Source organism: Mugil cephalus, chromosome 15, assembly GCF_022458985.1.
Source record: "Mugil cephalus isolate CIBA_MC_2020 chromosome 15, CIBA_Mcephalus_1.1, whole genome shotgun sequence".
In the NCBI taxonomy this organism is placed as follows: Eukaryota; Metazoa; Chordata; class Actinopteri; order Mugiliformes; family Mugilidae; genus Mugil; species Mugil cephalus.
Genome location: NC_061784.1, coordinates 22734046 through 22757622, shown reverse-complemented (window position 1 = coordinate 22757622; position 23577 = coordinate 22734046). Strand labels below are relative to the sequence as shown.

At 41.2% G+C, this 23577-nt stretch overlaps 2 protein-coding genes across 3 annotated transcripts in view; one reads left to right on the top strand and one right to left on the bottom strand.

The window, feature by feature from the left end:
* septin8a (septin 8a) overlaps positions 1 to 16362 on the top strand; it is a 36215-nt gene extending 19853 nt beyond the window's left edge. The window contains exons 5-10 of one of the 2 annotated variants that reach the window (XM_047606321.1): positions 218 to 379; positions 2685 to 2781; positions 7064 to 7232; positions 7354 to 7486; positions 8800 to 8969; positions 16081 to 16362. In XM_047606321.1, the coding sequence (XP_047462277.1) occupies positions 218 to 379; positions 2685 to 2781; positions 7064 to 7232; positions 7354 to 7486; positions 8800 to 8969; positions 16081 to 16246 (897 nt within the window). In that variant the 3' untranslated portion in view covers positions 16247 to 16362. Of the gene's footprint in view, positions 1 to 217; positions 380 to 2684; positions 2782 to 7063; positions 7233 to 7353; positions 7487 to 8799; positions 8970 to 10358; positions 11488 to 16080 lie in introns of those variants that run through there. The other variant, XM_047606322.1, reaches the window with a different exon arrangement.
* Positions 16363 to 19263: 2901 nt separating this feature from the next.
* On the bottom strand, positions 19264 to 22843 carry ccni2 (cyclin I family, member 2). Its single transcript, XM_047606323.1, has 5 exons — positions 22487 to 22843; positions 21613 to 21769; positions 20950 to 21084; positions 20754 to 20828; positions 19264 to 20635 (listed from the first exon to the last, which is right to left on the bottom strand). The coding sequence occupies exons 2-5, from the start codon at positions 21724 to 21726 to the stop codon at positions 20411 to 20413; spliced, it is 549 nt and encodes a 182-aa protein (XP_047462279.1). The 5' UTR covers positions 21727 to 21769; positions 22487 to 22843; the 3' UTR covers positions 19264 to 20410.
* Positions 22844 to 23577: the final 734 nt, after the last annotated feature.

Sequence of the window (23577 nt, the reverse complement as noted above, 5' to 3'; positions counted from 1 at the left end):
ATCATAATTAAGCATAAAAATGCGCATTAAACCCGGCCAAACCAAACCTTTACGTAACAAGTCCCATGTATACGTTTAATACAAAGGAGCTTTCAGTACAAGAATGCATTTTTGGCAGCTCACCCAGCCACGAAAACAAGAACTTAACGCTGCTCCACATATTTAACCCAACTCTCTCTCTCTCTCTCTTTTTTTTTTTTTCTAATCCCTTCCATAGGTCAACATAATTCCCATCATTGCCAAAGCGGACACAATCTCCAAGAGCGAGCTCCACAAATTCAAAATAAAGATCATGAGCGAGCTGGTGAGCAACGGCGTCCAGATCTATCAGTTCCCCACGGACGACGAAGCCGTGAGCGAGATCAACGCCTCCATGAACGTAAGTGGAAACGGAAGATGATGACATGCAACTATTATTTTACTTCCAGCACATCTGTCATCTTCCTTAGGACTGTGTTTCTATATATATATATTTTTTTTTTAAAGATCTCTCTGCGCCTTCAGACGTTTTATTGCCACATGTGCTACACATCTGGTAACGGCAGCATGTGTTGACACTGTTTTATGTGCTTGTAACATGTGCTGAAAAGTAATGTTTGTCTTGTGTAGACACTTTGCAATCCCACAAATTGTGGACTGTATACCAAATACCCACTAATAACCGGAAATACTACATGTAGTGTACACAAGCATTATACAGAGTTTTACTCGTGACACGTTGGAGCTGAGATGAAACTATCGAGTGCTTTCAACAGCTGGAGATTTTTTAATTTCCATTTTTACGCAACAGATGTGCTGATCAGCCACAACATTAAAACCACTGACAGGGGAAGTAGATACCATTGTTCTGCTGGGAAACTTTTGGACACGGCATGATAGAAGTAACAGGGTAATTGTTGGAATAGTTGTGTTTCTCTAGTACCATGTTGTACCATTTAAGAGTGCAGAAAGCAGCGGCTTACTATCGGATGTAAATACCGGGGTCCTTATACGACTTGTGGACAGTATTTCTTATCAGTCTTTCATGTTCCTTCCCCTAAAAGCCAAATTTATTATTGACACTTGACGTTTGGGCTACATCCAGTCATTCTGAAGCACTAAGAGCTTTTATCACGACCACGGACACAAACTCCTTGTGACTCTGGCTTCACAAGTTGGATTCTGAAGTATAAACTCTGGAGGACAAGAGGACACAGGGACAGTCATTCAAAAACACTTTAGGGACAACTCAAAAAAACAAGGTGTTTACTTTGGCCTCCAGATTCTCTAGATCCCAAACTGATCAAGTATCTGTGGGATGATCCACAGAGAACGGACACTTCAAATACCCTCCGAAGCTCCATGTCCATTGACTGATGAGTCACGAGTGTTTTGGACGCACAAGACAGAGTCACACAATATTAGGGAGGTGGTCATAATGTTACGCCTGATTGGTGTATCTAAAACACACAACAAAACACTGCTGCCGCTGCAGTTGGTTCCTCCTGGCGTCTTTTCTACAGCATCGCATCTATTCATAGTCATCAGCGCCCACGCTCACCAGCTTGTTCCTGAGTTGCAACCAGCTGGTTCAGACTCAACGTCTCGGGCACGATTCCCTCCATGTTTCCCTCCATGTTTCCCTCCATGTTTCCCCTATGATTCCCTCATGTTTCCCTCCATGTTTCTCCCATGTTTCCCTCCATGTTTCCCTCCATGATTCCTCCTATGATTTCCCAACGTTTCCTCCATGATTCCCCCATGTTTCCCTCCCATGTTTCTCCCATGTTTCTACCATGATTCCCCCTATGACTTCGCAACATTTCCTCCATGCTTCCTCCATGTTTCCCCCCATGTTTCCCCCCATCATTCCCCCCATGATTCCCCCCATGATTCCCCCATGATTCCCCCATGTTTCCGCCATGTTTCCGCCACGTTTCTCCCATGTTTCTGACCCATGTTTCCTCCATGTTTCCTCCATGTTTCCCTCCATGTTTCTCCCCTGTTTCCCCCCATGTTTCCCAGATGTTCCCCTAATGTTTCCTGTTATGATTCCCCTATAATTCCCCCATGTTTCCTCCATGTTTCCCCCATGTTTCCCCCATGTTTCCCCCATGTTTCCCCCCATGTTTCTCCATAGTTTCCGCTATGTTTCCCCCCATGTTTCCTCCATGTTTCCTCCATGTTTCCTCCATGTTTCCGCCATGTTTCCCCCATGTTTCCTCCATGTTTCCCCCCATGTTTCCCAGATGTTCCCCCCATGTTTCCTGTTATGATTCCCCAACGATTCCCCTATAGTTCCTCCATGTTTCCTCCATGTTTCCTCCATGTTTCCCCCCATGTTTACCCCGTGAGTAATAATAAAGTCTGTATGTGTATTTAATCACTTCAGCAAATTAAGCCTTACAGCTCCAGCTGAACCACAGCTGAGCTGTGGTGCAGCTCATTTGTCAAAGTTGGTTACACTTCGCTCTGTTTTTTTAGAAGAAAACACTGTTTAATTTCACAATTATTCGTCTTGTTTATTAAATTCTACAAACCCAGCTAAAATATGACTTGTGAAAGTGTTACTCTGTTGTCAAGAAATATCCAAAGAAGCCAGGAATGAGCCTCCCCCGGTTATGACTCCGGTTACAACGAGACCCCTTGACCTTTTTCTTTTTTTTTCTTTTTTTTTTAACAGTCTGACTCTTTTTCTTGTGCAGGCCCATCTGCCGTTCGCTGTGGTTGGGAGCGTGGAAGAGGTCAAAGTAGGGAACAAAACCGTGAGGGCCAGACAGTACCCCTGGGGCGTTGTGCAAGGTGAGAATCCATCGCAACACACTCACAATGTTGGTGTTTCACAAGCAAACGCTGCGTACGTGGTGGAGTCGGTGGTTGTTTTAAGTGTTTTCTCTGAGCTGCTACAACTAAACCACAGAGGAGGAACACAAACATTATCATTATTAGATCAAATCAATGGATCTGAATGGACTAAATAATGATCACGAACTTTTTTTTGTTTGCCGACTTCTCTCTTCTCTCAAGAAGCAACATTGGGGTCTTGCGCAGTCGTTTCCTGTGGCTCGAACGCACCACATGTGCAAAAACCACAAAAGTGCAGTTATAAATGGTTGTTGTCCACGTCCGACATGATGAAGCTGACAAATACATATTTTTGCACAAATTATGGCTCCTTTTGTGGTGCATTATTTTTGATTTGTTATGCATTTAAATTGATTTGCATGCATGTCTCTGAAAATGGTCACGGGGTTGTATGATTTTTATTTTATTTTATTTTTTAAGGAAGTGCATGAGTCAATGTCTTTCAGCTTCTGTATGTGGATGTGTTGACGTACTAAAAAGCCATATCATGTGTGCATTCAAAGTGCACTCTATAAAAACTAGCACGTGGAAGGAAAGAGCAAACCGTTCTTGCGATATCTTTGTGATATAAAGCAGAACCGACTCATGTGATTCATCTTGGAGAAGACCAGCGCTCAGCTTGTCCATTTATTTATACCCTCCCTGTTAAACGCAGGGCGCCTTCCACAGCTGTGAGTGTGACTTCATGCGGAGTGACACTGAAATGAAGGGTAAAGGCGACTCGGATGTTCTCCCCGTTTAACGTTCTGCGCGGAGACGTCGCCTCCCGACTCAGCTTTCTTGGGATTTTTTTTTGTTTTGTTTTTGTTTCCCACAGCTCATCTCGCTGCGTTTGCCAGCGATAGCAAACACTTTAATTTAATAATGTCACACAGAGATGCGCTGTGAGAATATTGCTGCTCACGTGGGAGTAATCCTCTCAGAGAAGCCTCCATCCCTCCCTACAGCTCTTCCTTCTGTCCTTCCTTCCTTCCTCCCTTCCTTCCTACCCTCTCACCATTATCCACTGACCACTCTCATTCCCCAAACCCTCGGGGACGCTCATGTTTATTTATAAAAAACCCGCGGGACGTCTCCTGGGGGATCCGACTCCGAGTCTCGTCTGCAGAAAGTTATCTCAGCTTTACTGTGCGCTCATTTATTCGGGCGTTGCCTGCATCCACGAAACGTGCTTTTCTTTATTTTGTCAGATTTGGTCAGCGGTAGTTAAAATGGAGCTGTGCACAACAGTAACAGTAACAGTGACACCGATGGTGTTAAATACTAGAAAACTGCCTTCCCTTTTTTTTTTTTTTTTTTTTAAAGTCAGGCCGCTCATACGACTCCCAGCCTGTCGCAGCACGTTCGAGGACTGAAGCCTCTGTGTCAGGCTCCTGAAAGCAGCGTCTCTGTCAGTGGAAACAGTTTGTAGATGCCACATGTCGTAGTAGCGTAGCTGTAGCCGGGCTATGCTAACCTCTCTACGAGCCATGAGAAATTTCCATCCACTTGAGGGAAGACAGAGGAACGACTGTCCGCTGACAAAAGACTAATTGAAGGGCGCTCTGTGTGAGTGTTTGTGTGTTTATCTTCCCTCAGGATCGTATTGCTCTGTTATCTCTGAACTCCAGACATTTGTGACATGGAGCCGACCACTGTTCCCTCTTCTGCAGACTACCGCCCCCCCTCCCCTCCCCTTTCCTCCTCTCGTTTTATGCACACATGTTGCAGTAGGTGTATTAACATGCATTCGATTCTTAAAATTAGGCGCGTTTTTTTTTTTTTTTTTGTATGTTTCTGTTTCCATTAGTGCTCGTGTGTCTGCAGAGCTGTTGGATCCTAAGGGCTCAGCGCTGCAGACACTCAGAGGATTGGCTTTGATTCATCTCCTCAGCGGGGGGGGCGAGCGCAGTGAGGCTATTAGATGCCAAATGAACAGGAGGTTTCAGTAGCCTGGATGCAGCCCTGGAGACTTGCTCTTTTCTTTTTTTCTACGTGCATACATACGTTCATATATATATATATAGATATATATATTTTACCCCATGTTCTTCCACTAATGATGTGTGGTTAACCAGCAAAAATACAAGTGAGTGATTCATACAGCGGCATCACTGCTATGGTTTCACAGCTCTTTAGGTTCATTGTGGGGCTTTTATAGCATTAATGTAGCAAAACAAGCAGAGTTTTTCTTCTTTCTTCTTTTTTTTTTTGCGGCTGTTGTGGTTCGAGCGCTGCAGGCTGCCTTCCTTCATTTTCCACCAGGGAAAACTAAATGCCAAGACGCTAACTGGGCCTTTTAAATGTCAGTATCTTTACGTCCTCAATGCTCACAGCTTGTTGTGGTATTTAATCCCAACATACGTCCCATTCATTACCTGAGAGGCCCTTCAGTCTGCGCGCGCACACACACACACACACACACACACACACACACACACACACACCTACCTGACCTGACCTGAGACTTTACAAACAGGTTGACGTCTTTTATTATTTTATGTTCCACCAGGTTTGTTTTTAATGACTCACCCTTACGTATTGGTTTTATTGGAGCGGTTGAACAGGTGTGTCAGGTTTTACTCTGTAGGCGTAATATCAATCTAGGAGATGGAGGGAAAACTTGGGAGAAAGACTTGTGGCTCTGCAGGTGAAAAATCTCTGCATTCAGTTTCCAGGGAAAGAAAAAAAATTTGAAGCATAAAAGCATAAAAAATGATTTCTTCTTTCTTCTTTATTAGCATCCACCCATTAGTCGACCTCTTCCACACAACGAATACAAAACAAACAAAAGTTGAAATTATACTATGTAACTGAAACAGAAAACACAAATCCTAATCGATCCTATAATAATCTCACAATAAATACGAGTTATTCAAGATGTTTCTTTGTTTTAGTGCAAAGAAACTGTTTCTATTCAGTATATTATTTTATAAAAATTTTAATTAAATGTTTTTAAGAAAAATTAAATAAGTGCATGTTGCTGCCATCTGCTGTTTAGTCGTGGAGCTCAGTGTTGTGTCACTAATTAGGATCAGTCGTTACTTTCGTTGAAAAATTGCAGTTAATGTGTGTGATTGAATGAAAGAACGTATGTTTGACAGCCCTGACTCATGTTTCTAAAACTGTTACCACTGTTCAGATTTCTAAAACATAAAGTTCGATCTTTGCTTTTTAAACACAGATGATCATAGACTGATGATCAACTAAAGTAAAATAAAAAACATGCACTGAGTTTATCTGGGTTTGGTCTTTGTTTAAGCTGCATTACTCAGTTTTAATACATGATACACAACTATTTACTCAAATGCCATAAATTGTTTATTTAATATTTTTTTACACTCAATTTTACATAAAATTAGAGTCTGGAAAAAGTTTGAAATTTGTAGGAACTCGTTCCTGCCATAAGCAGTGATGTGGGGGTTAAATTTGGGGCTTTACACTCCTCAAATTTACACATTCAGTCTCTTAAATCCTCTTTCTTCCTCATTCTGATGCTCAGTTTGAACTTCAGCAACTTGTCTTGATCTCGTGTGATTGGCTGATTAGCTATTAGTGTTAACAAGCATTTGAACAGGTGTACCTAATAAAGTGGCCAGTGAGTGTGTGTGGCTCTAATAACGACTTTTAAATATTTCAGATTTAACTTCTCTTATCTCACTTTCCTGTCTTTAGTTTAGGCCTAAATCAGGAACTAAATCAGCTTTTAAATCCATGTTGTGGTGATGAGCTGAGGGAAGCTGTAAGTAGAGACTTTGTCCTCCTCCTCCTCGTCCTCGTCCTCCTCCTCCTCCTCCTCCTCCTCCTCCTCGTCCTCCTCCGCTGTCAGTCTGTCAGACAGGAAACCCTTCCTGCCCTTTTCCCCACCGTGAAGTCATTTCACTGTGAGACTCACTCGGCCGTGAAGCTAAAACTGAAGAAGAGTTCACGTCGGATAAAAGACGGATAAACAAACAGAGTGAACGTCAGACGTGAAGGATCCTCTCTGCGTCTGAAAGATGAAGGAGTTTTTCCTCTTGTTGGTTCAGCTGGTTTAATTTAATCCTGCTGGATGGTATGCGTAGACTCTCTGGAGGGTTTTGTGCCGACTACGTCACATTCCTGCAGAGATGATTTCCTGCTCTGGTAACAGAGTGACAGATGTGCTGTTAAGAATGAAGCAGTTTAAAACGGCCGAATAAAAAAGGGAAAAAACTGAAATCAACACTAACCGTGATGTGTTTCTTCTTTCTTTCTTTAGTTGAGAACGAGAGCCACTGCGACTTCGTGAAACTGCGAGAGATGCTGATCAGAGTGAACATGGAGGATCTGAGGGAGCAGACGCACGCCCGCCACTACGAGCTGTACCGCCGCTGTAAGCTGGAGGAGATGGGCTTCAAAGACACGGACCCCGACAGCCAGCCGTTCAGGTGGAGACATTTATTTATTTAACGCGGTGCAACACGCTCTCGTCTGTCAACGGCGCTGGAAATGAGCGCTTTATACGTCTCTTTTTTTTTACATCCGTTTCCACTGATTCCTTCTCTGCAGTCTGCAGGAGACGTACGAGGCCAAGAGGAAGGAGTTCTTGGGAGACCTGCAGCGCAAAGAAGAAGAAATGCGGCAAATGTTTGTGAGCAAAGTGAAAGAGACGGAAGCAGAACTGAAAGAGAAGGAGCGAGAGGTCGGTCGTGGCCACGTATTTATAATATATATACAGATTAAAATCAAATCCTGTGCAGATGGTGAGAGTTTATAAGGAAGGTGTGAGCATTAACTTTGCACTAAAGCAAAGATGTGCACATACAGTATACGAGGTAATAAAGTTTCTTTTATCAGTTCAGTTCATTTTTAGTGGAATTAACTTCCAGCTGTAAAACAGGTGGATGAGAGGAGAACTACAGACCTGGAACCAGAACCATCAGTCAGACTTTATTTATAGAGCTTTTTTCATACAAAAGATGCTTTAAATTAAAACAAAACAAAAAAATGCAAGAGATACAAGAGATACCGACGTCTCCCACACACATTTAAAAGCAGACACGCACACACGGGTACAGATTTAAAAACACTGAGGAAACGTTATCCACCCTCACCACTACAGAGATAAAAAAATTACTTCATAAATTGTGATTATAACCTAAAGGATAAAAATAAATAAAACTCAGTCAAAGGTAAAAATAATAAAAATAAGTTAAAGTTAGTTAAAAGTCAGACTAAAATGATAAAATAAATAAAATTAAATTAATAATCAGACTAAAAAGATAAAAAAATAAGTTAAATTTCAGTTAAAAGTCATTTTATTTTATTTAAAAAAAATATAAAATGATAAATGAAATAAAATTCAATTAATAAATAGACTGAAAAGATAAAAAAATAATAGAAATAAGTGAAATTAAGTTAAAAGTCAGACTAAAATGATTAAATAAATAATATTAAATTAATAATCAGACTAAAAAGATAAAAAAATAAGTTAAATTTCAGTTAAAAGTCATTTTATTTTATTTAAAAAAAATATAAAATGATAAATTAAATAAAATTCAATTAATAAATAGACTGAAAAGATAAAAAATAATAGAAATAAGTAAAATTAAGTTAAAAGTCAGACTAAAAAAAATTTAAAATAATAAATTAAATAAAATTCTATAAATAACTAGACTACAAAGAAAAAAAAATCCAGTCAAAAATCTGATTTTAATCAAATATAACATAAATTAAATTAATAAAAAGACTAAAAATAATAAAAAAAAAATAGGTAAAATTCAGTTAAAAGTCTGACTTGAAAAACATAAAGGGATAAAATCAATTAATAACCAGACTAAAAGCTGGGTCTTTAGTTTGCTTTTGTAAATGTCCACATTGTCTTGTTTCCCTGAGCTCCTCAGACAAACTGTTCCACAAACAGGGACCATAATAAGAGTAATTAAAATTAAAAGAGCTGACGGTTCTAGAGGCTCATATGTTAAACCCCATCTCTTCCTCTTCCTCTGCATCCAGCTCCATGATAAGTTCGAGCAGCTGAAGCGGATGCACCAGGAGGAGAAGAGGAAGGTGGAGGAGAAGCGGAGAGACCTGGAGGAGGAGATGAACGCCTTCAACAGGAGGAAGGTGGCGGCCGAGACGCTGTCCTTAGCTCAGCCCCTCAAGAAAGACAAGGACAAGAAAAAGTAAGTCCTGAATCCTCTTCCCCGTCTTTTACGCCTTTCGGTCTTAAAGTACGTGAGGTTTCCATTCTTGCTAAGTCCTGTAAGTCCGTCCTGCAGCAACGGCGCCTCATTAACTGTAACGGAGGTCGCACTGATGTCGCTGACCTGTCTCCCAACACAACACACAACTATGGGAGCTATTATAAAAGCCTGGCATGTGTTAAGGAAACTTCCTCCCCTTTGTGTCCTGCCCAAGCTTAACATTTCCTGTGCTTTCACTCTTTCCCTTTGCCTCGCTCTAATTATTCAGGATACTCAGGAGGAGGAGGGAGGAGGGAGGAGGACGGGGAGGAGGCAGTGAAAAGCTTTTTAAATTAGGGAGGAGGCAGAGCTGAGCTCAGATAGGGAGCGACGCTGATTTGTGTAGATACCGTGCGGTGACAGTGCTACAGATTTGACTGTAAAACATTTAGTGCGTGTAAGCGTCGGTGCAGAATGGCATCACGTCACGCCACATTTTCTTTACAAAACCCAGTTGTCTTTGTCTTAAAAACTCCTTCCTTGACGGTGCTTTCAAGGAACGACAGCCCCGTCCACATACTTTTGACCTGGAGCTGTCTAATCTGGTTTTGGGTTTGGCCTCTTTCTTTCCAGTTGCACACAAAGCAATGTTTTAAATTAGCATATTGGCCGTCACTTCCGTCTTTTGTGTGGTTAATAAGACGCCGACTGTTGTCTTAACCTCAACTCGCTGCTAATCTCGTCTCTGAATCTGAATAAATCCCTGCAGCCGGTTTATTATACCTATAGAAATCCGTCCTAGAAGAGTGAACTCTCATTACTGCAAAACATCAAAACTCCATGATTTGGAGTGAAACGTCTCGATTAGCTCTTGAATGAATGCATCATCATGTTTCGCTGTCATTTATTGAACCTTTCATGCAGGAAAGTCCCTAAAATTCCCCGTAAAGACACAACTTGCTCGCACATGTTCATCTGAAGGCAGTTTCTGTTGGGAAGAAGTGACGTTTAATGGCTGCCAGCGAGGCTGAAAGTCACCTTAAATGTGCACACGTCTTGTAGGTAATGTAGTCTTCACGCTGACTACAGGAAGGGAAATTCGAAATGCTGACCTCTGGCGCCCCCTTGTGGTCGCTCATGCACATTGCCACCAGTGCCAGCCTTCCATTTTGTGTTTTTTTTGTTGTTTTTTTGCACAGATCTTCACATTTTATGTTTATTCCAGATATATTTATATATATACACATATATATAAGTAAAACTCGCCCCCACCTTTAGCCCGTCTTTGCTTCATTGTCTGCAGAGTTAAAATCTTTATTGTCGATTTGTTTTGTGCTCAAGTCGAAGTCATTCAAAACTTCTTTTTTTCTTTTCTTCATTGTTTTCCAGTTAATTTATGGGCCGCTGTTCACCCTCCCACACACGACCATGGATTTGTCCTCCATCACCATAGCAACGACAACATCTGTTTCGTTTCTGATTTATTTGTTTGTTTATTTGTTTGTTTGTTTTTGTTTTGACATTCCATCTTGACTTTGTGCACATGGACCAAAGACACTGAGGATGATGATGATGATGATGATGCTGATGAAGCCACACGGAGAGAAAAGAGTAAAATAATGATAAAAATGATAATGAGGAAAAAAAACGTTTCATCAACTTCATCTCGTTTATTCAGGATCTTTCTTTATGTGTCATTTTTTTGTTTGTTTTTCTGTTTGTTTTTTTTTTGACAATTTGTTTTTCTATGTTGTGATTTTTATTTTTTTTGTGTGTGTTTTCCATTGAAATTAGACAAAGCCCCTCTGACCTTTTGGTACTGCACACGACACAGTTTATATTTGGAAAAAGAAAATGTGCCACGGTGGGGAAAAAAAAAATGACTGACATTTAAATGGACGATATCAGTATAAATTATGCCTTTCCTATATATATATATATAAATACATATATATATATATATATATATATATATATATTTTTAGACACGTCTGATATACTGTCCAGGTGAGATGTGTCTGTTAACTTTTTGTAGAACTTAGCTTTAATGCATTTCATGTTAGAAGCCCCCCTGTATCGAACGAGCCCAGATAATAAAACCCGAGCAATAACCAAGTACCTGTATCCTGCAGATTTAGCAAATACATAGGTACTGACATACTAAAAAAATATTAATTATGCAATATTCTGGTGCTGCTTCACAGTAACTCGATAAATGTATGTGAATATTTTCTTACGAAGCTTAATATGCAAAGTGTACTAGTTTTTGAATATATTAATGTAAGGAGCACATATTATTATGATGTACATTGTCAAAACTAAGTGATTTAACTTTATTGTAAAACCGTGATGTGAGTGTTAACGACAAACATGAAGCCAGTATATTATAATGTACACACATAAAAACAGACGTAAACAGACACAGGGAACGCGCAGGAGTTTCCACTCAGACGCCCGAGAAGAGAAGCAGCTGTATTTACTGTGTGTCCTTGGAAATAAATGCAAACCCTCCTCCCGACGTGGACGCGTCTCTCTGTGCCGTGATTTGTTTGTCTGGTTTTTTTATTTTGAAGGAGGGAGCAGGGAGGCAGGTGAGGCTGCAGCCGACGCAGCTGTCAGCTTGAGACGCTTCCTGTTTAGCCGTCGCTAACTGAAGAGCTGCGTTTGTGATGTTTGCTCAGAACTTAATGCCTCCCCACTCGCGCCGCCGAGCAGCTGACCACAGCGGCGTGTTTACCGAAGGTGGAGTGTGAAGTGTGTTGACTTGTCGCTGGAGGAAGTTTGTGTTTCGCCCAAATTGGACGTTTAAGCTTTTTTTAAGCTTCCTGACACAGCCTCATGTTCCCAATTTAAAAATATATATATATTACAGTTTCGATGCTATTATGATTCAAGCTAATGCTGCTAATCTCCACGTTCAACTGTTTTTGTCACTCAGCGGCCGTTACCATGGAGACTCAGCGAGCTGTGACATCACGTACAAGCCCTCGATACTAAAACATGAGAACAGTTTAAATAAGTTTATGTATTTTAACATGTTTCCAAATAAATTAGCATATTAGTTCCTTAGTTCCTATAAATGCTAAAATAAAAAGGCCCTTTAGTATTTTTACACGAATCAGCCACAACATTATGACCACTGACAGGAGAAGTGAAACCAATTAAACTGACTTGCAACAAGTCAGTGTTCTGTGTTCTGCCGGGGAACTTTTTGACCTGGTGTTCATTTATGTGGATGTTACTTAGACATGTAGCCCCCACCTACACCATACCAGACCAGACCAGACCAAACACCCCATAGCAAGGACACTCCCCTGGCAGGATGCAGCCCACCACAGACACGCAGACACAAAAACACTTCAGGAACAAACTCAAAAAAAGAGACCTACACAACATCAGGAAGGTGGTCATAATGTTATGCCTGATAACTGATGTAGAATCACATTTTTGTCTGGACACTGTAGCTTTCTTTCTTTTTTTTTTCTCATCTCATTGAACACGTCATGGTGCAGTAATTCAGATCGTCCCACAGTCATGCTTTTCTTTGTGCCCTCTTATGTTTATAATGGTTATTATCATCATTATTATTATTATTTTTATTATTATTCTGTCCACCACCACCTGCAGGACTCACTGGATCTCATCCAGCTGCACAATCTGTTCAGAGCTGCCTGTTCTGTCCTTTTAGTTCAGCAACACACTCTGCTCACGTCGCCGCTGAGTGATAATCGCTCTCAGTCAGTCTGTGCACGTCGGTGCAAAAACACTGTGGTGGCACAAACTGCAACAAGCTCTAATGTTGCATGAAAGCTCAGTTCAGCCTTAAAAACTAAATGAAAATAAAGTCAGTAATTTTAGGAAATGTCAAATTCAAAGTCATGTTTTCCACTACTTTTCTTCTTTTAGCATAAATAATATTCCATTATTATCTTTACCTGTGATTGAAATTAATGGTTGAAATTTAGACTTTGCATCTACACAAGGTATAAATATACATTTTTAACACTGTTTGTTGTACATTTGCACAAAAAAACAGGATGACATCTTCAGAGGTGCATGTAAGCATCAGTTTTCCAGCTTTCTGTTTTAGAGGATTTTAGAGTAGAATGAATCCGTAGACGTGTTTGCAGCAGGCAAAGTGCTGAATGTTCTGCTCAAATCAGTTCAAAATAGAGAAATAATCATCTGAAAGTGAAAGTGAAGTAACAAGAGCTCAGTGATGGCGAGAAGAAATATTTCGGCAGTCACTTCAGAAGAGGAACCCTGGCCACTAAAGATAAGACGGAGATGGGGTCAGTTTGAAGAACAGTGATGACGACAAAATGAACAGCGTGAGAAAGCAGAAGTGGTGCAAATTGCCCAAATAGAGACTCAAAATAGTGTGAAAATATGTCCTCATTTAGCTTCAGGCTTCATTATACATACACAGAGCAGCCACAACATTATGACCACTGACTGCAGAGGTAAATAACATTTAAATCATCTTGTGACCAGAACAAAACTGATCAAGTATCTGTGATGATCCACCATAGAGGCCCCTACACACTGTTAGGAACGTGGTCGTAATGTTATGCTTGAACGGTTTAAATGTTTCTATCCAGCTGCAACAAACTGAACAAACTACAAAAGTGACATTTAAGACTTTTGAAACAATAGCTTTATTGATGTGGTTGACAAAATTAGACATAGCTGCCTCAGTATCTGGAAGAAAACAGAAAAAAACAAAAAACTTACATTGCTCTCTGTGCTCGGTCCAGCTCATCGTGAATCGAATCGAAGCAGACAGAAAAACGGACAGTAACCAGTTCACGTTAGAGAAAACCGTGACAGAGCTGCGTGATATTTACAAAATAGAAACAGGATGATTCCAATAGTTCAATCCTCACGATACTGGTGCTCTCATACAGTAAGCCGTTATAATACTGATCGTTTAAATGATGCTGCAACCTTAATCAGATCACTTTATGATTCCAAAACGACCGTTTATTACGTCGTTCTGCTCTAGTGTTGAACTAATCTTCCAGAAGGTGCTCTTGATTTGATATGTAACGACGGTTGCATAAAGGGTAGAATAAAATAAAAACATCTGCATCATTTAATCAGGAAATTAAAGCTTTTTCATTTAGTTTTTGTAAATAAAATGCACTTAAATGTTTAGTACATGTAAGTAAGATTAAAATAATAAAAAAGGTGGAAGAAAAACATAATTACTTGCATCTGTTTCTTAAAAAAAAAAAAGCTTGTCTTCATCTCAAAGTGCTATGTGGCTCTTGGAGGAACCTGGGCACCTCGTACAAAAAAAAAAACCCCAAAAACAAATCAACTCTCAAACGTAGAAAAACATTCTTGACCTCAACCGCGCTAATATAAAACATTTGTTATCCTTTATCTCTGACTTACAGGAACGACGCGTAGGCTAAAAGTAGAAAAAAATTAACAGGTAGAGAACTTGAATGGACCAAAAAAAACTGCAGGAGACAGTCAAATCACATTTGAGTCTGGCTCAGCGACTCCTCACACTGATCCCGTGTGAAGTGCACCAAAATAATAAAATTTTAAATAATCGATCTCTAATTGAGGCGAGGATTTGACATTCCCCCACTGTGCACTTAAACAAGAAGTGGATGGTGTGATTGAATGTCCTTCTAGTTGACAGCGGGGTGCAGGGGCGGGCAGGGGGACACGTCCTTCTGCTTGGACTCGAACAAACCCTCCATGTCGCTCCCCTCCACGCCGGGAGCGGCCTCTTCTTTATACAAACACCGGAAACCGTCGTAGAATTCGTCCGCGTCCCCCTGATCTTTGGCGCCGCTGCTGCGCCCCCTCCTGGCCCACCAGGCTCGCTCCTCCTCATTCTCCTCATCCTCCTCCATCTCCAACTCGTCCTCGTGGATCTGGGTGCTGTCGAAGATGTAGACGGCGTTGGTCGGCAGGGAGAACTCCAGGCTGTGTAGGTACTCGTCCACCATCTCTTTGCAGCGGATGAACTCGGCGCTGTCGACCTAGAGGAGGAGAAGCGAGTTTGAAAATGGACGTAGGAACAAGCATCCTGATCTTTCCGATGACACGGCTGCTTATGGGCTCATTTTTTCAACTGGGAAATTTCCATTTTCGTACATAAACCGTCCAAATCATAGACTGCATCTAAAAAGATGGACGTAGCAGCAGGTACGGGTTTGACGCCCCAAATTTTACTACAGCCAGAAATGAATTTACTGAGACAAGGAGGGTGGAGCTGGAAGGAACCTCTGACAAATTCATGGTTTATATTTATTATTATTTATTTTTTTGGAAGCAGCACCTTTATCCTCCTGAGACCCAGCGTCCTCATATGGGGACATTACGTTTACGGCTTGTTGCAGCTTATTCTGCTTCGTTTAGACCAGTTGTCCTCATAAAGAGACACGTTTGTCTTGTTAGCAAAGGGTGCACTTGTTTATTTATGTTTATTAACTTTTCTAGTTTGATGTGACATGCGAATTTTGGTATTAAACTGTAACAGACTGAAATAATCCGTGTCCACACAATTTCATTCAAAAACTACCTACAGTTCAAAGATGATGCTTATTTTTTGTACCTCTTAGGTCGTACTAATCACAAATACCTAAAGATCTTAATCTTATTTTTAAAAATGAAGATGTATTCCAAACAAATGCTTGGGTCTCATGAGGTTAAGTCACTTCCTGAACTGGCTCCTGCTTTCAGACTGTGTCTATTTCAGTCTTTTATATACAGTCTATGGTATTAAGCGTATTAACGCTTTCAGATTCACACTCAAAGCTTGTATGTTGGACCTGTATGACACTACTTTAATCAAAGATGTGCCGTTTTTTGACAGGAAAGTACATCTGTTCTTCGCCTTCCAACATGTGCCTTTACTGTCGTCACTCCAATCACCCCTCGACCCGAACATAGTTCAGTAACTGACCAGATTGTTTGCTTATTTCATTCCGAGTTACCTCAGTTTGTTTATTACAGAAGTAGGAAGTGTAAGGAAGGAAAGCCAGTAATAACTAGTTACTGCTATTTCTCTTAAGGCCTATAACGTCACTAGAATTAGAATAAGGTTTCCGGGAGTGTTCCCTTCTCTTACTTGTGCTTTCTTCAACAGCTCGGTGAAGACGGAGAACCAGTCGGGCGTCAGCGCCTCCAGCTCCAAAGTGATGATGGCCAAGGCCAACGTGGAGCCCTTGAACTGCCAAAGCTGGTGGCAGGCCATACAGTGCTGCACCTGCCTGGTCCACAACGCCACGTGGAAGTCCGGGGGCCTCTTCTGACGCCCCTGCCCGGCAGGGATCGCGCCGGGGTCTGCGGCCGGGTGCAGGCCGACGCCGGAGCCGAGGCCGACGGACGGAATGAGGTGGGGGTGTCCGGAGACCAGCAGGGCGTGGAACTAGATGACGGAGGAAATGAGGAGACCAAAACGTTAGCATAACGATGTCGTCGTCGTCGTCGTCGTCTCATTGTGTGTGCGTGTTCACCCCCCTCCATCGCCCCAGCACTTACACCTCCTACTCAAGGTCAAAGCATTTAATGTCCAACCGTACATATCTGCACATCTGACACAAACTCCCCTTCCCTCTCCTCCACCCAGGACACCGTCAGTCTTCGGTTGGTGCTCATTGCCGTTGCAGAGGTCTAAATCTGAACCTCCATGCAGGTTTTACTCATGAAGCCCCCACCTCTCACCTCTGTCCCTGTGAATCTTGTATGGTACGTGCAATTGACCTTTCACAAAAACCCCACCCCCCTTAGTTACTGTTGCTAGGCTTCTTGATGTCAACAGTCTCAACAAACAACACACACACACCTGCCGATATCCTCCAGATCGAGGCAAAATGGGGTTACAGTATGCAGTGGAGGGTTATACCCAAAATATTAAAATATGCAAATAAAGGGGAAAATACGATTATCGAAACGAAAGCATCTGAGAAACCACATGAGCTCTACCTCAGATATAAGGAGCACAGCCTCAGGAGTAGGCTGTCCATTCACAAAATGTTACGTGGAAGATGAAAATAAATTAAGTTAAAATGCCCTTTTCGAGCCCTTAGTTCGGTAAACTAGATGATGCATCCATGAAAGCTCTTGCCTTGTTGAATATAACTATATATTTATATTAAAAAAAATCTTGATATTAACCAATTTTATTGCTAAGATGTTAAACTAAATTTAGGCTAATTAAGTTACACAAATCCAATAGATAATCTTATTTACAGTGATGAAATCTACAAGACCACACAAGGCAGAAATTTATCAAAAGTTTGAATTGTTTAATTTAAATGTAGAAAAAAAAACACACAATTAATCCCAGTTTGTCACGATGATGTTTGGCTCTGTTTTGGTTTTACCAGGCTAATGTTTTTAGCCGTTGTTAGCACGACATGGACTTGTAGTTCCCATATAACACATGAAAAACTTAAATACCACTGTAAAAGCATTTCAACGTGTGTATGTGGGAAAATACTGTCCGCACGACCGATTTAGTGCAACAAAAACTAATCACAGGAGGTTAATAAACGGAATATCACAGGATCTTCTAATTAACGTTTACACAGGGGGCGGCCATCTTGGAAACTCAACTCGGAGGTAGTGAGGATCCTTCGACTTTCTGAGTTCAAGTAAACGCACCATGAGACCCAACGTAACAGCTAAAGTTAGCTAGCTAACACTGCTAAACTAACATTAGTTATTTGTATATATGAGCGCCTGGCTAGCTCGACGTTAACTAGCTAGCCATCACTATGGCTAGCCCATTCTAGCTTCAGCTTGGAGCTTACATGCTTGTTTATTTTGCACACCGCTTCCCCATTTAGCTTGTCGGAGGCCGGCAGCTTGCTTACATAGTAACGGTTGCTAGGATGTATGATTGGACAATGGCCGCTTGGGGGCGGGGTTTTGTAAAAGGTCAATTCTCTAATGTTTGCCATCGGTCCATCGCCGTGTCCTTCATTCATTCATTCATTCATCCTGCGTTCACTTCCCTCACTCACTCCGTAGCAAAAAAAAATAAGCCATGAGTTTCTAAAGAAAGTGGGATTTGTCCCGGGAGGAAAGTACATTCGTGGACAACGTGGTGCCAAAGTCCCCATCACACAGCTGACTCCACCTTTTCACAAGCGGTGTTTACGTGGATGTGTAAGAAAACTCTAGAGACGTGTAATTGTAAGGAATCTCTGTAAATCTTATTTATTCATATCAAAGTGTCATGGTGGCGAGTCTGTGGCGAGTTATTAATAGATTCTATTGATTGCTGTTTTGTAGATAATGGAGAAAAAAAAACACTTTATAAAGGGAAGGGAATGCAAGTTTCTTCAGGGTAGGGCGATGGGGATGTACTTGTGAGATACCTACCATATAGTTTAAGTATTTATTTGAAGAAAAAAAATATTTATTTGGATAGTATAAAAAAAAATAGGAAAAATGTCTTTATTTTATTATAGTTTTTATTATTTTTACATCTTTATTTTAGACGTCTTAGATTTTTGTAATGCCTCAAGTGAAGTGCTAGAACAACAGAGGTTTCACAATAAGAACTCTGCACTCGGTAAAAACCTGTGACACAAATCTCAGTCAGATCCTCAAACTAAAAAAAAAAGGTGCAATTAACGAGTTTATTTATTTATTTATTTATTTTAACATTTTGCAGCCAGTTCAGTCCTCGTGCGCCGAGCTGCTTTTTGGTGACTCTCGATCTCTGCGTCACAGACAAATCTAACGTGTTGAGTGGGATGTAATCGGCCCTTGTGGTGTATTTTACAGGAATTATAGCCGAGGACGTCGTCTCAGTGGGAAACGTGTTTGACCTGCGTGGCTCAATATTAAATGTTAACTATTTGTCAAGACAATTATGGGCTGTATTCATGAAGCTGCTGGCAGAGAGCCTGTACATTTTTTATTTCCTATTTACAGGGAGATTCAGCATTACTTACAAAAGCCGAGATTATGCGACAACTGGTAGTCATCACCAGTTAATCCTTTATTTTCCCCTAAGATAAAACAAAGCTGCTTTTCTAGGGATGTACATCAAACTGACTTTTGTTTTGTCAAGACTGATGAGTGAATGGTTTGTTTGTTTAAACATGATTTCGGGGTTTAAGGTCAACTTTTATAAAAGATTCCAAACAGAAAACCCAAATTCTGAAGTAACTGCACTCAAAGTAATTTTGTTACCACTTAAGACTTAAAGCAAAACTAAAATAAATAAAAAACTACAACCGCTTAATTATAATCTTAAGATTATGATAAAAATCTGCAGACTTGGCCCTTCTCAGCCTCCGTAGTTACCTTTTTCTGTTAAAATATTTTCTAATATTCCAGCTCTCTGACTTTCAGTGAAAGCGTATTTTAACAATACGATCGTTTTATATTTTCCTGGCGTCTCTGCAGATCAGTTCCATCTTTAACCAGCATTATGAATACAGCTCCGGGGCCCACGTGCATGAAGGGACCTAAATGATGTTGTGTGTTTGTGTGTATTTGTTGACAATTCAGTCACTTATCGCTTCAGGCAAGGAGGCGTCTCACAGTTTGAACACGGACAAAACTACTTTCCACAACATGTCATTTTATTTTGTTATTTTGTTTGTTTTTTTGAAGGATTGATAACTGAAACACTCGTCCCCCAGTGGTGGCTGCAGGGTTTAGATTTTCATGGTGAGGCTGCAGGTTAGGAGTTAATCAGAAGTGCCTTGGCCCGATATGCATCACGCATGTTATTTTTGCTGGCAGCTTTCAAACGCAGTCACACGTAGTTAAAGAGGAACCACATCAGGCTCTATCAGTTGTTTTATTTGTTTGTTTTTTTTTTTTTTTATCATCTGTGTCCCTGGGTCAGAACTTCATGTTTAGATTATGATGCAGGTTAAAAGCAGTGACTTTATTCTCTTCCCTCTTTTAGATAAAAAAAAAAAAAAAGTTTTTGGGGTGAGGAAATTATAGCTGTTACAAAGTCTACTGCCTAGGATGACTTCTTAAGATGCTTTTATTTTTTTAAACACAAAGATATGTTCTGTCGATGCCATATAGATCTATAGAAAGCTTTTAGTGTTTTCATTTGGGAAGCTGAGACCAGCAAATATTAGGAACTTCAATATCCTCTGAGCCAAATATTATTTCTGCTCTTGGCTGCAATGGTTATAAAAAAAGAAGGAAGCAACCCAGAACTTTGTAACTTTGTAATATTATAATTAATAATTATTATGGGCACACTGATTTCAGATAAGATAAATGCACAAATCGCTACTAGGACCAAGTCTTTAAAGTGGGGCCAAGAGGGAGGCGTGAGGGTTTGTAAAGCACCATCTTAAAAGCAAAACATGTTGCAAGCATGATGGTTTAACTTGTGCTTATGTACTGCTTGTGTTTTATGCAAGACCAGGACCCGAAATCATTAGAGCATTTCAAAGTCTCGCCAGCTGGCTCTGAGATGCTTCAGTAGTTCAGGTCCAGCTAAAAACTAGAAAAACAAAAAAGAAAGAAGAAGAAGAAGAAGTCCTGTTTGCCTGTCTTTCTGCTGAACTTACTATGTGAATGAAGTCGACGGGTGTCGCGGTGTACAGGTCCCAGTGCAGCTTGTCTAGAATGATCCTCTCCATGCGAAGAATCTCCGCCGTCGAAAAGCTGCATCCGCTCTGCGCAACCAGGTCTCTGACCGAACCGATCACCTGTTAAAACAGACACGGGCAAAAAGGGAAGCAAATAAACATACTGTTTTAAAATAGCACTGACGTTGGTGTTTTTTTTTTTTTTTTATTAAACTCTGAACTTGGTTATTGACGTTACCTCATCTTCTTCGTTGGTTTTGGCAGCCAGGACCAGTGAGGTAAAGGAAATGCATTTCAGGTATTTTGGTTGAGCCTTCGAAAAAAAAAAGAAAACATTTGATTTAGTTTGCATTGAAGTCAGAGAAATTAAGATCTTTCCAGTCAGTTGTAGTGGGGAATAGGGACATTGGGCAGTTTTAAAGGCCTTTTTTTACCTTGACTGTGGACAGCAGTCTGTTGAGGATGCACACCCCCAGCGCAAAGGTCTCTGGACAGAACTGGAACAGCCGGCTCATTTCTCCGAGCCAGAGGATCATTTCTTGATATTGGGACGAAGAGATGTCAGCGCCCTGAGTGGTCAAAGGAGACAAACACCGGTTAATTAAAGAAACTTTAGATACAGTCCTGAGAGCTCTCCAGAACCCAAACTGGCTGTAGGTTTTTAGCTTTTTCACTAATCTTTAATTTATCATAAAGTAAGGACAAATTCAGATTTTCCTTTTGCATTTACATAAATTTTATAAGATTAGTACGATTAAATAAATGGGTGGAACAGAGCTGGAACAGGGATAAATATCCCCAATTCAACAAAATAACTGTCTGTCAGCTGTGTTTACTCAGCAGAATTTGTTCCATTGCTTTAAATATTTATTTTAAAAGTATATTTAGGGCTGCTAGCTAATTTCTTCTAAAAGAACCGAGAATGACTTCTCAGTTCGCTTCACTTCTTCTTCCCAGACATCCCAAAAAAAATATACAGAATTAGACTTGTCCACCACAGCACATTTATAAAACAGACCAAACAACATCAAACATGTAGCCACGCTCTTCTGTTAAGGGAATGATTCCATTATGTTCACGCATGAGCACGGACTCGCCTGGATGCATCCGTTCTTGAAGACGGGCACCTTCCAGAGACGAGCCTCTCGGACCAGAGCGGCCTCCAGCAGGCCGACCAGCCGGCGGCTCTCTGCAGCTCCCGGGTTCTTCATCGCCACCACCCCACAGGCCAGGCCGCACCCAGGGCACACACACCTGGAGGAGGAGGAAGGAAGAGGTTACAACAACCTAAAAGGAAATGGAACATCTTTTAAGTGGCACAGTCTGACCTTTGCCTAGATCTTGCAATGTGCATGGTACAGTTAGACTTTGGAAGCACCCTCCCAAAGAGTCTAACTATACCATGCACGTCTCTTTATTTGCAAGTGAAAGGTTTAAAGAGAGTGCATGCAAGAAAACCTGAAGGTTGGTTTCATTTGTTAAAGGAAATAAAGAGATTTCTCAAGCAGAGACAGTTAAATCCTTTGGGTTTGTATTTTTGTCACAAAAGATGAACTCAAAACACACTCTCCACATTTCACACTGGCAGAAATAAACCTCTCCACCCACAGCCCGTCCTGTCCGTCTAATCTGGTCAACAGTTAATCAGCTCCCTGCTCAAAGAGCCTCAGTGTGTAGCAGGAAATGAACTGCGCGTTCAGTTTGCAAAACAACTGCGCCATTTTCCGCGTCTGCAGACAGAGACACAGAGCACAGCTGAGAAAGCAGCCGATGCAAACTTTAAAATCTCTGGTATGTGACCCTGTTCCAGTCTGCAGCCGTGAGAGCAACACAATACAACACAAGGCAGGATAATAATGATCTGCAGCTGCTGCAGCCTCTTGCACAGTTGCCGCTGCTGCGAACAAAAAAAAAAGCAAAAAAGAAAAAGCATTTGTCTTGTCTCGCTCCTTCCACATAAAACCCTCTTACCTCTTCGATTTCAAAAGCGGAGCGTGTCTTGGACGGCGGGTGCATTTATACGGTTTTAAAACGAGTCCACATCCTCCGAAAGAAAGCAACAAACAAACAGGAGGATGCTGTTTGCCAAACCGATCACGGCGCAAAACGCGTTGTGTGGGGAATGAACGGAGAGCAGCCGCATTATATAAAAAACAGCAAGGAAAACCAAAAGTTTTTTTTTTACAGAAAAAAAAATAAAATAAAGTAGGCGTCGGGCTCCTCAAGAAATCTGGGGTAAACAAACAGAAAAAAAAAAGAAGCGCAAAAGAGGCAGGAAGCAGACAATCAGGGAGGACCGAGGCAGGCTGTGTTTTGAACGCCTCTGGCCCCGCCCCCCGGTGACGTCACAGCGCCTGGTGAGGAGAAATGTGTTAGTGGGTCAGACATACGGGACCCCGCGCACAAAATGGTCGAGCTCACGCTGGAAATGGCAGGTTTGACCGAGCACAGCAGAACGGAGCGGAGTTCAGGATCCACCGTGAGTCTGAGTCCGATGAATGTTCAGTGTTCAACCACAACCACACACCATGATCACGGAGGCTGCGAGGAATTTCAAATCTCAGATGTGCATTTGGTTTGGAACCTCCCTCTCAGTGGTTCTGCAGCCTCCTCGAGTCTGTGACTGTCAGTTCACAATTTAGCCCCCTTATTTATTAATTAATTAATTAATTTCCCTGCAGTGTGTGCTAAAACAGCTCGGTTGGTTCAGTCTTCTACATGCAGACCTCCAACATCTACGGGTCTGTTCAGACTTCGCCTTAAGTTCTCTCCTGTGATGGTCCGTGCGTTTGTGTATGAGTTCTTTTGTTTCCACAATGTCCAAGTCCAGTTTCCGTCTAAGTTTTTTACCAGGTTTGAAATCTCTGATACTCCAGCTACGTAGCAGATGACTGTGTTCTTCCTCTTGTTGTTCTCGTCCTTCCCTCTTCTTTCTGGTTTTCGGGGTATCTTTTAGTTGGGATGTCCACATTTTGAGTGATGTGTCTTTCCTCCTTTCATCTTTCCATCCAATCTTGTGTGCAAGTCGGTGCTCCCACAAGACTGGAAGGAATCACTGAAGC

Coding starts and splice junctions, on each gene's coding strand:
- ccni2 (XM_047606323.1), bottom strand. CDS start 21,726: ATGAAGAACCCGGGAGCTGCAGAGAGCCGCCGGCTGGTCGGCCTGCTG. Junction 20,829..20,949: donor GACTGCTGTCCACAGTCAAG/GTAAAAAAAGGC, acceptor TTTTTTTCGAAG/GCTCAACCAAAATACCTGAA. Junction 20,636..20,753: donor AAACCAACGAAGAAGATGAG/GTAACGTCAATA, acceptor CTGTTTTAACAG/GTGATCGGTTCGGTCAGAGA.